This window comes from Amphimedon queenslandica, unplaced genomic scaffold (genome assembly GCF_000090795.2).
Source record: "Amphimedon queenslandica unplaced genomic scaffold, v1.1 AMPQUscaffold_13473, whole genome shotgun sequence".
In the NCBI taxonomy this organism is placed as follows: Eukaryota; Metazoa; Porifera; class Demospongiae; order Haplosclerida; family Niphatidae; genus Amphimedon; species Amphimedon queenslandica.
The window spans coordinates 288,888-305,564 of record NW_003546291.1 but is presented as its reverse complement, the minus strand read 5'-3'; the positions used below and the strand labels follow the sequence as shown (position 1 = coordinate 305,564).

Here is a 16,677-nt window from a genome sequence, read left to right as displayed (position 1 = left end):
ACAGGCCTACAAAGTTATCATAGTGACCTTCTAAAACTATCCTTTGCTGCCGTTCAGAAATGACAGTCCGAAGATTGAGAATTTTGGCCGATCATTGGTATTGTCGGACACCACGCTTTGAGAGCTTATAACTTTCTATGCACTCTTGCTAGAGCTACAAGTTTTGTCACGCAAATAAAGGATAACTATTTCTATAATAATTTGCAGTTTCATGAGATGGCAATGTATAGTTTTCCTAAAACAAGTGTCCGAAAATTGATGGTGTACGATCATTGATAATGTACTCTACCAATGTATGGTGTCTAATGACAGAGTCACTGCTGGTACTATTAGTGGTGTTACTGCAGACACTAATGCTTCATCTTTGAATATATCAGGTTAGTGGTTACTTACAATCAATAAAATTTATATAATTTTAGTATCTGATACTCCAACTGGTGTAATTGCTACAAGATTAAGTACTGGTTTAGCTCATGTAAGACTCTCCTGGTCTACTGTATCAGGAGCTACTGGTTATGATGTCTTCAGTAAATTCTCAACTTTAACTCCTATTGGTAGAGGCACTACTACTTCAACAACAATCAATATAACATCAGGATTGATCCCAGGGACTACATACACTTTTTATGTAGTATCTTATGAATCAACTTCTCTACCTAGTCGTAATGCTTCAGTTATGGTAGCATTTAGTAAGTTATTATAATTATCAATAAAATGTCAGTAATTTTTTGCTTTAGGTGATCCAGTAGTTACTGATTTTATGGCTACATTAATTACAAGTACTTCCATTACATTAATATGGAGTCCACCAACTGCTGTAATACCAATTCATTATAATATTAATAGGAATTGTAGTAGAGTATGTGAATCATCATCAGTCACTAGTAATAATGAAACATCAGTTTCATCACCACATACTTCAACTGGTATACCTCCTTACAGTCAATGTGGCTTTGATCTTATTGGAATATATGGAGCTGAGATAGCTTATCTAACCGCTGATCATTCAGTTACTACAATTTCAACTGGTAAGATAATTCTAACATTGATCTTAAAATTTATTTTTCTGTCTATCACAGCCCCTACTGCACCAGTGGGTGATATTATATTCTTATCAGTAGAGTCAGTGTCAATGACTGTCTCATGGGATGAAGTACCTTGCAATGGAAGGAATGGACCAATCACTGGATACTACCTCACATACACTAACATCACTTCAAACACTAGTTATACTGTTAATATCACTGGAGGAGATAACAGAATGTATAATCTCACAGGATTAATACCGTATACTAACTATACTGTCAATATAATGCCTTATAATTATAATATGAATGGACCAGCTAGACAAGAAATACAATTAACTGCTGAATCAAGTAAGTCAATGAGTCATTAATCAGTTTAACATAATCTTAACACAGTTCCTAGTGTGATATTTGATCTGTTATATGCAAGGTCATCAACTGCAATAAATTTTATATGGAATCCACCTATAATACCCAATGGTATAATTACAGTATATGACATAAGATATAGAGAGTCTACCAGTACTGGTCCATACAATATAACTAACACTACTAACACTTATTACAGTATAGTAGGATTGATACCTAATACTAGTTATACTATTGGAGTGAGAGCATATACTAGTATTGGACCAGGAGAATGGACTGATAGTGAATATACTACTGCTCAAATATGTAAGTGGTCTAATATACTTTAATTTTCATTATTTTATTTTAGCTGTCATTCAAACCTTTTCTATAAAAAAGCTCAGTTCTACAGCAGTGAGGGCTGAGTGGGGTTCAGTTGCTGGAGCTAGTCATTATACTGTCTATTATGAGTCAACCAGTAGCTCCTCAAGAAAGAAGAGACAAGTAGAGACAAGAATGAGAGTATTCCCAGGTGATACTACTGAAGGTCTAATAGGAGGATTGGATCCTAATCTGAACTACTTGTTCTCTATATCTACATCATTTAATATTAATGGAATCATTTATGAAGGAGAGAGGAATCAACCAATACCACCAGGTTATACCATAATTAGTTACTTGATTAATAATACTCAATTTATTTAGGCATCACTCCAACTCCTACTATTGTATCAAGCACTTCATCAGTCATTACTGTTGCAGATTCATCAACAAGTAAGATAATACATACATAGTTTGTTTTAAAGTAATGTCATCAATAACGCAGTCATTAAGCATGAGTAAACATACACATCTGTTGATCCATGTTTATGTTTATATAGTTTCTTATTTTACTGAGAAAACTACCATGACTACTGCATTGACTACTGCATTGACTACTGTATTAGTGAATAATGGAGGAAATACTGGAGTGATAATTGGCCTAAGTGTAGCTCTTATTGTATTATTAATACTGGCTATGATATTTATAATTATTATACTGGTACTGGTTATGTACTTAAAAGGAACTAGTATGATTAATCAAAAAAGGCAAAGGTGTAGTTGTGTATACATTTCATTACTGAATTAATTTTTAAACTTAATAGAAAATCAAATAATGACATTTTAATGGAATGCAGTTCAGCTTATCGTATAACTGAAATTAAAAAAAAGTTAGTTACACTATTGACTATTACATTATGTCTATACACACACACACATACAGTACTACTGATGATATACTAATGAAGGATAGTCCAGCTTACAATGCAGTGCAACAAACACAGTCAGTTATATAAAATACAATTATTATTATTATTTAAAGTTATTATTAATAGATCAACTGATGAGCCAGTGTATGATGCAACTAATAATGAAAATGAGACTCCTCTTCCACCACTTTCTACTGAATATGAAATACCAACAGTTTAATAATGTATTCATCTTAAGTTATTTATGTACAATGTGTGCTTGTGATGGAAAAATGTTTTTAATGTAGTTGAAGTGCAATGTTTAAATCATAATAAAGTGAAGCTTAGTAGCAATAATTTTATGTTAAATATAAAAATAGACTGATTTAATGTAACTAATAAAATTATGCTAATATTACTGATACTGTGATACATGCTAAATTAATTCCCTGGTCATAGAAAATTTAATAATCTAAATTTTTGATAATTAATGTGCATGCAGTGCTCTTGCAAAAGCTGACTGGCTATTGATGCTGTGATGTCATCACTGCTGTTATAGTTTTGCTGGATATATGAGAGCTCCTTGAATGTAAATTCTCTGGATCTACATGCAGTGCATCATTTCTAGGAAACAGGATGACTCTCTCAACTAGTTCTTGTTTTCTTTTAACTTTAGTTTAACTGATATCTGTATCTGGACAAGCACCTTTCACCTTACCCAATAATGGTAAGAAAGTATAAGCATTGCTGACTGCAAAGTAGTACTAACATCTATTGTGCTCATATTCAGGTGTTCGACTGTACCTATACCTTATCAGGACAGAATAATACCTGATTACTCTATGATATATGCTAGCCAGTTTTACGATGTCAATCAGAATTATGATAGCATAAATGACGCTTTGTGGTGTTAGAGTGCTAACAATGGTGCTAGTATTGGAGTGTGGTACTTTGTTGATTATCAAATAGATCAACTGTTGAGCCTGTGTATGATACAACTGAGTCAGAGCCTCCTACTTCTCTTCCATCACCTTCTACTGAATATGAAACACAAACTGTTTAATAATTTACTCACCTTTTATGTACACTAAGATCTAGCTAGTGATGCAAATGTATGCTTTTGATGCACAACATATGTTACAATGGGTAAGCAGCAATTAATGCAGCCATATACAATGTGTTTGTGAAATAGCTATACAAATATACAAATGTTAGCTAAAACACTCAACACTGATGTTATTAAAATGTTACAAATGGTTGCATAGCTTATTCTGCATCTTACATTAACAAGGGCATACCGTGGATTGTATGATGAATGTCAAACAATCATATCTTAGTACCTCACCCACAGTAGTCCCAGGTTGACAACAGTCATCATGATATGCATCTAGTCTTTTGAAATAAAAATTGAAAAATTATCATTTCAAAATGTATGTATACACAAGTGTACGTATGCATAATGTGTGGTTGAGTGAGTGTGCTCATTTGATGGTGTCAAGATTTCTTTGTAGTTCTCTTGAGATTCCTCAGTCCAGCAGTGAGTGTATGGATCTAGTTGATGGAATACAAAAACTTTGGCTCAATTTTGGAGCAACTTTAAAAATTTGTTAAAAAATCCAAACTTCATCGAAATCCGTTCAAACTTTATATACAACATAAGTGCATGTATATGCACCAGGAAAATTATAAAAGTGATGAATTTTTTATTTTTATTTTTAAACAAAATTTAACCAAACTCCCTGTTATATCACAAGGACTTTTGCCTGACCTTTAAGTAAGTTTAAAATTTAGTAAAAAAATTCAAATTTGATCAGAAAAATTCTACACTACTTGTACCATAGGGCACTTTTTTGAGGGCTATAAATTTGAATTCTTTTTTTAGCAAAAGTAAATTTTGAAAATTATGACTCCCTAACACCTGTTTTAGCTGAGATAATTGCTCTCTGAGGTACATGGTTTGACAAAGGATCAGTAGAGTTTGAATAAGAAAAAGAACTGGGTAATGTTTTCTCTGATCTATGTAGACTACATGTAGCTAGGAGACAAGAGATTGTTCAATACTTCAAAACAGCAGAGAAAGCAACAAGAGAAAAACTACTGATGACAAAAGCACAATTGGAGGAGGAAAAAGCTGACACAAAAGACATTTGCCTTGATTTGACACGTTAGTATACCGAAGACACTTCAATTTACAGCAAAGTGAAATGAAGATACTGGCACTAGAAGAAACTATAAAAAACTAACATTTGAACTACATACAACAAAGCAGACACTGACTGAAGTGACTAAAGAGAAAAATAAACTCCAGGAAGAGAAAGACACATGAGTTACAACAATAAAAACTGAGTTATTTATGCTAGGAATATCATATAATACTATCCTTAAGGTAAAAAGCATAAAATTTGCAGCTTCAAGCAAGACTTAGGATACTGTTAAACATAATTTTTGTTTCTAATTTCCATTCTTTTATGTGCAGGATGCAATTAATACTTTGGAACTTCAAATGAAGGTTGGCAATTATTAGCAGCAGAGAGCGAGACATTTGACAAGGAAATTGATCAAGACCTTTCACAATTTGGAACTCCAAGCATTCACACAAAACCAATATAAATAATAATAAAAGTACAAAATAATCCTAAGTAACGTCAATAATAATTTAAACCTACAATAATATAATAATAATAACAAACAACAGCAATATCAAATGGTCTTAAATTATAATAAAAAATTATACAAAAACGGCAAACTATTAATGCTACATACATTAATGGCAGTGCCCGTATAGCTACGCAACCTAGACAAATATTTTTCTAACATTTATTACATAGAAAAGTTTGATAGAGATTTCTTTAAAGCAGCTTTAAAGCCTTATACCGGTATCAGCAACATCAAGCTTCCCATCATTTTCATTGCTATCATTGTCATTATTGCTATGGCGTGATTTAGCATGGAGTGCTTTGTGTAGATGTTCATGTGTCAGATCATGTCTAGTAATCATTCCAACAGCCTGAACAATAGAAAACAACCAAATAATACTTTGCACAAATAGAGGATACAGGCAAGCTGTGAATTAACAGAATTATCACCAAATATAACTTCAAATGTATAAAGTGTACTCTAATGCTTCAATACATGCACCATCATTCTTTTATACCGTACTTCTTGAAAGACTGAACATGCACTATGTCTATTATTTACATGCAATTTTGTGATTTTTAGTATTTTGACAATTTTTGAATCAAAATACATGTAGTTTAGACTTTGTATTGGTAATTCTGTCACTAATCTGCATGTACTAATATATATACTCCAAGCTTTACCATAACAGCAAGAGTGAATAACTGCTTTGACACTTCATGTACACTCAATAATATATAAATGCAACCAAGAGTATCTAATACTCTTCATGCAACCAATATTAAATTTTTTATAGCATTCCTCTTTGCTCTACTTTCCCTTTCTCTACTACTCTTACTTTTCCAGAGTTGTCAATAACAGGCAAGTGTCTAAGTCCCATTGTACGAAACAGATTAAAGACACGTCTTAATGGTGCATGGTATGATACGGTGTATGGACACGGGTTCATGTATAAACTGACGTCCTGAAAGAAACAGAAGAGAAAAAATAGAAAGAGGATAAAAAAGATAGCATCAAAAGGTGAATAGAAATAAAGCAAGGAAGGGGAGAGTATTTGCATGTGTATTTGTATGTACATGTACATGTATGTCTGCTACCATTTGCATTCGTTTGTCTTCTTCTTTCAGTTCAATATCATCAATTCTTTTAAAGCGAGGATAATCTTCGTTTAGCTCTTCGTGTTTGATACAATGCTGAGTCTCAACCTACATTGAATTGAATAAAATTATAACTTTTTAAATGTGTTACATTTAAGGTATACAAACAATAAGGTCTCTATATTCCATTCACACATTTTATATGTACATGTATACCATAAGTGTAGAAATTTTTGAGGTAATAAATTTTTGTGGTTTTGTGCTAGTTGCTTTATATTCCATAAATTTTGCATGGATAAAATTTCACGAATTATCATAGAAGGCATGGTCAGTGAGGTCACATGATGTAATAATTATTGCATGTGGACTTTCCTTTACTTCTCTGGATCTTTAGCAACACCAGCTGCTTGTGATTTCTCCTCAGGTTTAATTGTCTTCTTTCACTATCTTGTCCTTATTTTTGCCCACATGCTTGAAGAACTTGTAAACTGCCATTGTTACTAACAACTATAATTGGACATGTGGGCGTTCTGTTCATAAAGGGTTCCAATATTAATTTTCCCGGTTAGCTGGTACCCACAAAAACAGCAAAAATTAATACACCTCAAAAATTTCTACACTTATGGTATATACATGTACATGCAGGGTTTTCCCTGCATGTACATGTATTAATTAAAAATAATTTTAATTAATAATTTTAATTTTTAAAGAGCTTTACAGCAGCTTTAAAAATTCATGAAAAATCTAAATTTGATTAGAATCAGCTCAAAGTTGATATACGACATAAGGACAAGTATATGTATCACAAAAAGTATAAAAGTAAAGAATTCACTCCTAGCCATTTTTGACAAAATTTGGCCTGGGACCAAATTTACCAAAGGCTTTAGACTTTGGTTATTGACTCGATTTTCGAGCAACTTCAAAAATTTATATAAAATAAACTTTGATTGAAATCAACTAAAAGTTGATACACAGCATACAAACATGTATATGCATTAGAAAAATTATAAAAATAGAGAATTTTCTCCTTGTAATTTTTGTTAAAATACCCTGTACTATAGTACAGAGTCTTTGACCTAATGAATTTTTGAGCAACTTGACAATCCACAGACAAGAAGCTGCATGAGCACTATGCAAAAATCCTGTGGGAAGTCCTGTATACATGTAAAGTACACATCATCACGGTAACAATTGATATGTACATGTATTGTACTTACTCCGTTTTCCTCATCAAAGAATATCCTATTGTGCATTAGCTTGACTAACTGTGACCGGAGTATCAGACCAAGGAACGTAAAAGCATTATTAGCATTATCATGCAATCCTTCCACTGCTCCAGAAGAAAACGGAGTAGCACCACTGGACTCTCCATCATCATTGATAGTAGCCTCCTTGTACTCCTTCCTCTTCAAGGCCTCCTTCCTTCTTCTTCTCTGTTCCATTAATTTGGTTCTGTGTATCGGGTGCATTGATTGTCTCTTGTAAAGTAAGGGACTTTGTTTGGAGACTCCAATTGAGCTAGTGGTGTCTTCAGTTGAGGCTGAAAGAGGAGCAGTGACTACGAAGAATGCATTGTGTTTAGTCTTAGTAAGAAGACGTTCAATGTTGCCGACATTACTAATGGGGTATATGTACTTGAGATCAGGATTCATAACATCAGTTGCTGTTAGCCTAAGATGACAACAAAACAGTTACACAAATGTACATATAAATAGGCAATAAACTAATCATACACACACACACACACAGTTACAGCTACATATATTTTACATGAGACTAGCAAATTATGAAAACACTACACTACAAACACTAGAACAGCACTACATTGTAGACATAAATATAAAGTTTGAGCCAATTTATACAGTGTGTATAAATGCAACTAATATTAATCAAAACAAACCTGTCCACTTTTTCAGGTGAGTCCCAGCCTAAGAGAGGTATCTCCTTCACTTCAATGTGTATGTCATAGAGTCCTTCATTGAAGAGGTCTCCTACCCATTTAGCCACCATCAGCGTCACCAGAAGTGGTAAACCATACTCTATCTCGTCTGTCGACTCTATAAGAATTACCGTTAGACTAACTGTCATTCTGACAACACCCCCTAAGAAAGCGGCAGCTCCTATCAGTGCAAAAGTTCCAGGATCTATTGCTGTTGGTATGCCAGCGGTCCTAGAAACAAATGAAAATTTAAGACCCCTTGATGATTGGGTCACTTACTGCATGGCAGTGATGATAAATCTACCATAGAGGGCTCCAATGGTGAGACATGGTACAAATAATCCACTGGGCAATCCTGCTCCATATGTCCAGCAAGCAATAAAATAATAACAAATGAAAGCTAAGCCTAGTGTTGGTAGTGTGAATGCACCTAATAAAAATGAAACAAAGTGATTTTGTACTGTACACTACACAAATATCATGATACCATGTGCATACAAAAGTTTTAAGCCCAAACAATTTCTGGCCCAGGGATGGATGGGATCAATGGACTTTATGCAACAAAAGGTCTAATTGACACGCACCTCTCAACTGGCGGATTTTTGGGTGGACATTTTTGACTGAACATTTTCCTCTTTTATTAAGTCTTCCTTACTGTATAGGAGCCACCTTGAGCTAGCTCTCTTTTGTTTCATCACATTCTACTTATTCATTTTTTTCTGTAAGGTCCTTGGTTGTTGTTTTGGCTTTTAAAGTAGTTTTTATAGGCCTATTCTCACCATCCTTATGGTAATTCCTGTTTCTCTAAATTTTGCTTTCAGGAATCAGGAGCCAAGGTGCTTGCCCATCCATTGCTATGAAAACAGTTGTCAGTTGTCATGTTGCAGCTGAAGTATGGATGATATGACCATCTTTTCACTTCTTAAAACTATAGGATTGGTCTTTATTCACATATAAGAGTCACTCCAAGGATTATAAGTGTGCTGGAATAGCTATGCACCAAGTAACTAGCTGTTAATAGTGACATCTAGTATGAAGTAAAATGCTTCCATCATTACATGATTTTTAATGTTAATATAAATGTCAAATTATTGTGTATGTACATTGTATATATTCTTTATAATAAAATGTGTCAATACATGAAGCATCATGTATAAAAAAAGTGATAACAACAATGCCCATTGTTTTTTTAAATTATAAATATTGAATAAAACTGTCAGGAGAGGATACAAATGATGAAAAGCCACAAACAAATCTTACATGTACAGTAAATGTGATGACTCTGCTCTGCAAGTATAGGATAGTGACTCAGACTTTTATACAACATGAGGTGCTCACACAGTACAACCAGTGAATTTACAGATAAAGAATGAGAGCCAGAGAGTTCTTACATCCCTCAACTATCCTTAAAAGAGCCATCCTATAGTTTTAAGAAGTGAAGAGGTGGTCATATCATCCACACTCTAGCTGCAAAATGACAACTGAGTGAGTTATTCCACTGTACCTTGTCCTGATGGACTGAGACTAAGTCTGATGATAGACACTATTCATAGGACTCAGGTGAATACACTTCTGTCTTCATAGCAATGGAGGGGCAAGCACCCTGGCTCCTGAACGCAAAATTTACCAAAACAAAAATTGCCAATGGGTGAGAATAGGCCTATAAAAACTACTTTAAAAGCCAAAACAACAACCAAAAAGCTTACAGAAGAAATGAATAGAGTGTGATGAAACAAAAAGAGAATTCAAAGTGGCTCCTACAGTAAGGAAGAAGTGATAAAAGAGGAAAATGTTCACAATCTTCCTCCAGTTGAGAGGTGCACGTTAATTGCGCATGCGCAGATGTAGTTATACTCAGAATTGGTATCCGATTCCATCGATTCCAGTCTCCAAAGTATTTGGAATTGGGATCGATTGCAAATTTCTGGATCCATCCATCTCTATTAAACCTTTTGTTGCATAAGGTCAATCCATTATATTAAAAGTAAGAAGTACTAGAAACTTAATTAGAAAGTCTACACATGTACACTGAATATCTATATAGACATCTTGGAATAAGAATTATCCTTTATTGTGTGGATCGAGGGTACGTTATAGGGTAAGGAATGCAATTAGTACACTACATGTACGTGTACAGCTGTCTGTTAAATGAAAGTGTCAACAATAGGTAAATGTACATGTACATGCATAGGGAGTGTTTACTAGAACTTTCTGTATAGCATCAGAACATTATTATGTACAAAATGTAATAAGAATTCTCTCCTGATGAAATACCTTGAGCTCCAAGGCAGCATGCTAGTGAGCTAAATGCATGTAGCATCCTTTATGAGCTGACAAGCACTACAATATAGCACAAGGCATTTAAAAAATCATTAAAAATCTAAATTTCATCAGAATTAACTCAAAATTGATACACACATGCAGCTTAAGGACTGACATGCATATGTATCAAAAAAATTATAAAAATGGAGAAATTTATCCTAGCTATTTCTGATAAAATTCCCATAGTCTCAGGCCAGATTTTTGAGCAACTTTAAAAATTCATTAAAAAATCCAAATTTGATCCAATTAGCTCAAAGTTGATACACAGCATAAGAACATATTCATAAATTTGCATTGGAAAAATTATAAAAATGGAGGATTGACAAAATTTGGCCATATACCCAAGGCAATATAGCCTTTGGTTGTTGGCTTAATTTTTGACCAATTTCAAAAATTCATAAAAAATCTAAATTTGGTTATGCAGAATCTGCTCAAAGTTGATACACAATATAAAACAAAAGAAGTTACAAAAATGGAAAATTTTCACCCAGCCATTTTTGATGAAAGTTAATTGGCCCAATTTTTGAGCAACTTTAAAAATTATTCATAAAAATCCAAATTTAATCAAAATCAGATGTCATATCACACAATAAATAATTGCTAAAGGAACTAACCGTCTTGATGGAATAGCTGTTTTATTGAATCCTCCTCAGAGTTGAACATAAGAGTAGCTAGGTCATTGAAATAGTCATTGAATTTAATGGTTGAAAAAGTGACTCCAGTAGGACAAAAGAAGTTCCTGGTACTGTTGGCAAATTGTTGTTCACTCCGTGTGATGACTGGAACACAAGTACCCAAAAGTGTAGCAAGAATAAAGAAGCTAACTGTAGTTACCATAGCTATTAATATGACTTCTAGCATTCTGAAATGAGAAATACATTGTTTATAATGCCCCCACTTCTTTTTCTATCTCTGCTTTCAACGCACACACACACTTGTACTTCTCTCTATTCCTACTCCACTCTTCCTTCTTCTCCTCCTTCTCTTTCTCGATCCCTTCCTCTAACTTACTTGTAAAAGAAATTTTTCCTGAACACATGTTTCATTCTGTATATAGTCAATCTTTTATTCAGACTATTAAACCATGCTCCTAACAAACCACCTCCGGCACCAATCAAAATAAAAAGAAACAGATAGGGAAAGGTCCAAAGGTTTCCACCACTCCCTCCATTTGAAAATCTTCCAAAATTAATAAGACCAGGTTGATCAAGCTCACCAAATTTAGCCTCAGGTACAAGAGGAGTACCAGTAAGTAAAAGATTGAGAGTAATGGTGGAACACATAGCACAGAACAACTAGAGAAAGAGAGAGGAGAGAGTAGGAGAGAGGAAGGCTATAAGGCATAATAGAGGAATCATACAATAATTATTATTCTTTAATGTGCACTAACAGAGCGCCAGGTTAATCCCTGATCCCAGAATGAAGATCCTTCTTCTAAACTGAACAAGACTCCACCAATAGGTGCACCAAATGCAGCTACATGCATGAGTACAATCAATGAACCAATTTATTAATTATTATTGCTATAGTTACCTGCTACACCAGCAGCAGCTCCACAAGATACAAAATCTCTCTTGTTTCTAAAAATAATTCAAATTAATAATTTTCTAAAATAATATACCCCTGGTAATTACTTGTCATCTCTAAAGTACGGATAAGGTAGCCTGAGCTTTTTCCATATAAAACTCCTCAACTACAAAATGAATTATAAAATAAAATCTAATCACATCATTAATCTTAATATCTAATTAACAAAACAATAAAATAAAATTAAATATCCCCTCTTCGTCTAAATTCATTTATTGTAAAAGTGTCTCTCCAACTATTATATCAGCAAGAGTAGATAAGGCACAATAGAAATATTCAAAAATACATGTACATTATCAAATGAACAAATGAAACAATTAAAAGGTATTCAATTAGTGTATTAATAGCTTACTTGTGGTATCCCTGCCCCAACAATAGCCCCAGTATGAATCATAGGACCCTCCTTACCAACAAGAAACCCTAATAAAGAGAGAGGGAGAGAGACAGAAATCAAAGAAGAAAAACAAGAACAGGAAGAGACTATAATCTTCACAAGAAATGAAATGTACACTGTATTCTTATTATAATGTACAATAACATCTCTTGCTTTCTCAATAAATTGCCACCATAAACAAAACTATAATAATCTTTTTATTACTATTACTATTATTATTATTATTATTATTATTATTATTATTATTATTATTATTATTATTATTAGAACAAAAGATAATCAATACAGAAACTAATATACAGTAACAAGTTATTGCATTATTGCATTTTAAAAATAATGAGTGCAATATGCTTTTAATTCAAAGCCACAAGTCATTCTTATTCATCACATGATGGCTCATTCTGATAGGTTTATCATAATTCTAAGGTCATTTCATTCAAACTGGTCGGGACATGTTAAATGCAATAATTGGGTACTAGTAAACTTAAAGCACGAAGGAAAAACATTCTTTTTACCTCCTGCCACAGAAAACAATACACCACAAGCTTTTGCCATTAGCGTACGTATCCTAGCAACTCTTGGCATCTACATGTATAATAATAAAAAACACAATATTGAACATTGTTTTATTATAATATCATTTTTGTCTTACCCTTATTCCATTCAGGTAACACTTTATTTCAGGTATTCCACTACCTGCAGCAATTGGCTACAATAATTTTTTAAAATAAAATTCTATACAAAAGTAAGACATACTTCAATAGCAACCAGGATACCAGCAAAAATAGAACAAAATACATTAAATCCAGCAATTACTAACAGAGCAAGGAATATTGTACCAGAATCTCGCGTTAATTCATAGACTATAAAATAAATCAAATACCGTATAGCTGGTTTATTTTGTGGCCTCAAATTTTTGTTACTTAAATTTTCATTAGAATTAATTTTAGTGCCTTGCTAAATTTTTGTTAATATTTAATTGGTTTTAATAAAATTTAGTGGAATTAATTTTAGTGGATTTGAGCCTGCACGAAAATTAATTCCACACGAAATAAACCAGCTATACGGTATAAAATAAAATAATAATACTAAATAATAGTGATCATTATGTACATGTTCTCTACAAAGAGTTTTACCTCTAAAAAATCCTTGATATTTTAGCAGTCTCAGATAATGTATGCCAACGTTAATGAGAAATGCAATGGTACCAGTCACAATTCCAATGAGTGCAACCATTACCCACCTCATGAGAGCAATGTGTTTATAAGTCTAATGACAAGAAAACAGACAGAGGAAAGGAAAAAAGAGAGGGAAAAGGAAGGATCGAAAAAAGCCAATGTGATGTAAAAAAAGAGACAATTAATAAAACAAAGGAAATGGCTATTGGTCCACCAGCTGGAAAAGGAATTTGAATGGCTAGGGATCCGACAGCCCTATATAGCATACTAGCTGGGCCTTTGCCCCATTATACTAGTACACAAATTTAAATAGATGTCAAGTACAGATATGACAATATAGCATGATTGAGCCAGGCACTGGAACAGATCTTAATGTAGGGCACTGGTTTGAATCCAGCTCGGAACGTTGAATAAATTTATGCCAAAATTGCTGTATTTTTTTCTGTTCTTTAAAAATTCAATTTTCACTTTTTATATTATTTTAGGGGTCCCATAGTTATATGTTAAGTTTCCTCTAGTTAGCTGTTGTTTTAGAGTTAAGGGATTATAGCGTGGCAGTTTTTTTAGAGTGCCCCTAGTCATATTAGGAGTCCCCCTAGTTATGTTATGAGTCCCCAAGGTTGGTTTACAGTTTAGTTTTTAGAGCATCCCCTAGGTTTTAGAAGTTCCTAGTTAGCTTAGGAGTCCAAGACACTAAGTTCAAGTTACCAGTAATTTTGCATCAATGTGCATGCGCACAAGGTTGTTTAACATACAAAAAAATGGACTACCGGACCCAATAGCACTGGAAAATTGTGTCCGGCTACCAGACCAATAGCTACTGCCTAAAACAAATTATTGTTATCAGAGGCGTATTTAGGGGGGGGCTGAGGGGGCTTGAGCACCCCCCTCATGGCTGGGCTCAGAAAAAATTACTCCAATCCTGGACTCTTGCATCACTACCAAGCCTCTTAACAAAGTTATCTAGCCCCCTGATCATTATTTTAGCAGTTTCCAGTGCTTTAAGAAGCAATCAGGAGTACCACTAACATGGAAATGATCTTGGCCCCACTCGTAATTGACGAAAATTCAGGAAAAGGCTGTTTTACCGCCGTAAAAGTGGGTGGGACAAAAATTGCGGCGCGCCCTCAGCACCCTCCTTTCCAGATTCCTATATACACCTCTGGTTATGATAATAACTGACTTCTTTTTTGTAAGAATCAAGCCATTGCTTGTGAGGTACATTATAACAGACGTCATAATCTAAACTCTATAAATGAGAGAAAGAGAGTTAAATATATTATAGTTAGCGAGACAAAAGGTGGATAGTGTTGCTTGATTGACACCTCACCTCATAGTCTTTAACTGGTAACACTGACTGGGCTTGGGCCAAGTCCGCCAACTTCTTCTTATTCTTGCTTCCTTTTGATCTGATAGAAGAGCTGGAGTTACTCATCATCAAACTGTTCTACAGTGAGAAAATAATATTGACAACACTCAGCCACTAGTAGCCTAGTACTAAGAATGAGGTCTAGCCTAGTCCACCTTTCCTACCTTCTCATCACGGGCTTTGTTACTCACCATTGCTTCCATGGAGTGCTCTATAGCATCATGCATCAATCATGTATTCAACGTTCACCTACCATGTATCTACATCTATTTTGATAAATTTTTCATCTATTAATACTTCTTTACTGTATTTACTTGTATTTTAAATAATTGCCAAAAAGAGTTTACAGTGCAAAAAAGCTCAATCTAGTGTATTCTGTGTATAGTCAGAAGGCTATATTCATTCTAGTTCAATTTGATAGTATCAATTTTTAAAAATATCTTTTTCACAATAGCTCTTAGCCTGCACTCAGATGTTAGTTGAGTAGAAACCTTGGCTTCGCCTCAGCTTCTAATCAACTAACATCCTCTTGTATATCCAGTAACCCTCAATATCTGTAGTGTATTCATAACGTATCTACTTTTTACTCAGAAGTTCGTGTATATTCATATATTGTGTATATATGTGCAATGTCTGGGTCATCCTTAACAGGATGTTGTAGTTTTCAAGATTCACTTATAAGACTGCGAAGCAACAGCCACAGAAAGCAGGAGTTGTTGAGCTGAGCTGAGGTGCTTGCTAGTTGCTAGACCAGCTCATGTGAGCTCAGATTATTACTTTAATTAATTCATTGCAATCAGGTGTGGCAATTATAATTACAACTTTTTAGTACCCTTATCTTAAAAGTGTTAGGCAAATGATAGTAACTGATTCAACCATTCAATAGAGATTCATAATGTGGAATGTTTCCCTTGGAAATATGATAGCGTCTTTCTGTAACAACAGATTTACTGATTAGCTAGTTTGAGAGCCGGGTTTGTTTTGCACCATTAACATAAAAACCAAGGGATCTGTGACATTATGATTATTAACATTGCAATGCTTAGAACACACCGAAGGTCACTGACACCATTTCTGTTGAATAGGTTATACGAAACAAAATATACATATAGAAATGTGCCATCAGTAATGATTGCTAATTCATAAAACATTGAACTTAAACTGCAACAAACAGCTTGGGCAAACTGGAAGAATGTCTCTATTGAGGGGTTACCTGTACAAAATGCAGCACAAACCACCTGAGAAGTATGCTTACCTTTAGCCATTTTTAATTTTACATACGAGTAGACTAATTAGAAAAATTATTTACGGTACTATCAACTAGCATAGATAATAGAGTAAATGAAAGGGATTGGAAACGGGGCGTAGCAACAGGAAATGCGGGTTGGGTTACCACGTGACAACCATGAGTGTTTTGATTGATTTCCCATCTCCTCCATTGGTGAAGTTGCTCTGGCAGGATTTCGAAGGAAATTTGTGCTGCTCCAGGATAGCGCTTGCTTTTGATATATAGCCTATTCCACATAGAATTTTTAGAGCTACCTGTAGCAAG

General features: G+C 34.0%; 2 protein-coding genes and 1 long non-coding RNA gene across 3 annotated transcripts; 2 read left to right on the top strand and 1 right to left on the bottom strand.

Annotated features, from left to right (window-relative positions):
* The first annotated feature begins 1,336 nt into the window (after nucleotides 1–1,336).
* On the top strand, nucleotides 1,337–1,855 carry LOC109580862 (uncharacterized). The gene is made up of 3 exons (XR_002184419.1): nucleotides 1,337–1,376; nucleotides 1,422–1,700; nucleotides 1,744–1,855. It is a non-coding gene; the product is annotated as an uncharacterized LOC109580862 (long non-coding RNA).
* An 81-nt stretch (nucleotides 1,856–1,936) lies between these two features.
* Nucleotides 1,937–2,915, top strand: LOC109580861 (uncharacterized). Its single transcript, XM_019994419.1, has 6 exons — nucleotides 1,937–2,031; nucleotides 2,079–2,147; nucleotides 2,255–2,468; nucleotides 2,519–2,584; nucleotides 2,638–2,697; nucleotides 2,750–2,915. The coding sequence occupies exons 3-6, from the start codon at nucleotides 2,281–2,283 to the stop codon at nucleotides 2,841–2,843; spliced, it is 408 nt and encodes a 135-aa protein (XP_019849978.1). The 5' UTR covers nucleotides 1,937–2,031; nucleotides 2,079–2,147; nucleotides 2,255–2,280; the 3' UTR covers nucleotides 2,844–2,915.
* Nucleotides 2,916–5,305: 2,390 nt separating this feature from the next.
* Nucleotides 5,306–13,864, bottom strand: LOC100636446 (chloride transport protein 6-like). The gene is made up of 16 exons (XM_019994418.1): nucleotides 13,715–13,864; nucleotides 13,335–13,441; nucleotides 13,231–13,287; nucleotides 13,094–13,163; nucleotides 12,537–12,604; nucleotides 12,232–12,290; nucleotides 12,131–12,177; nucleotides 11,988–12,073; nucleotides 11,609–11,892; nucleotides 11,212–11,459; nucleotides 8,555–8,705; nucleotides 8,237–8,506; nucleotides 7,554–8,007; nucleotides 6,337–6,444; nucleotides 6,078–6,203; nucleotides 5,306–5,609 (listed from the first exon to the last, which is right to left on the bottom strand). The coding sequence occupies exons 1-16, from the start codon at nucleotides 13,824–13,826 to the stop codon at nucleotides 5,463–5,465; spliced, it is 2,394 nt and encodes a 797-aa protein (XP_019849977.1). The 5' UTR covers nucleotides 13,827–13,864; the 3' UTR covers nucleotides 5,306–5,462.
* Nucleotides 13,865–16,677: the final 2,813 nt, after the last annotated feature.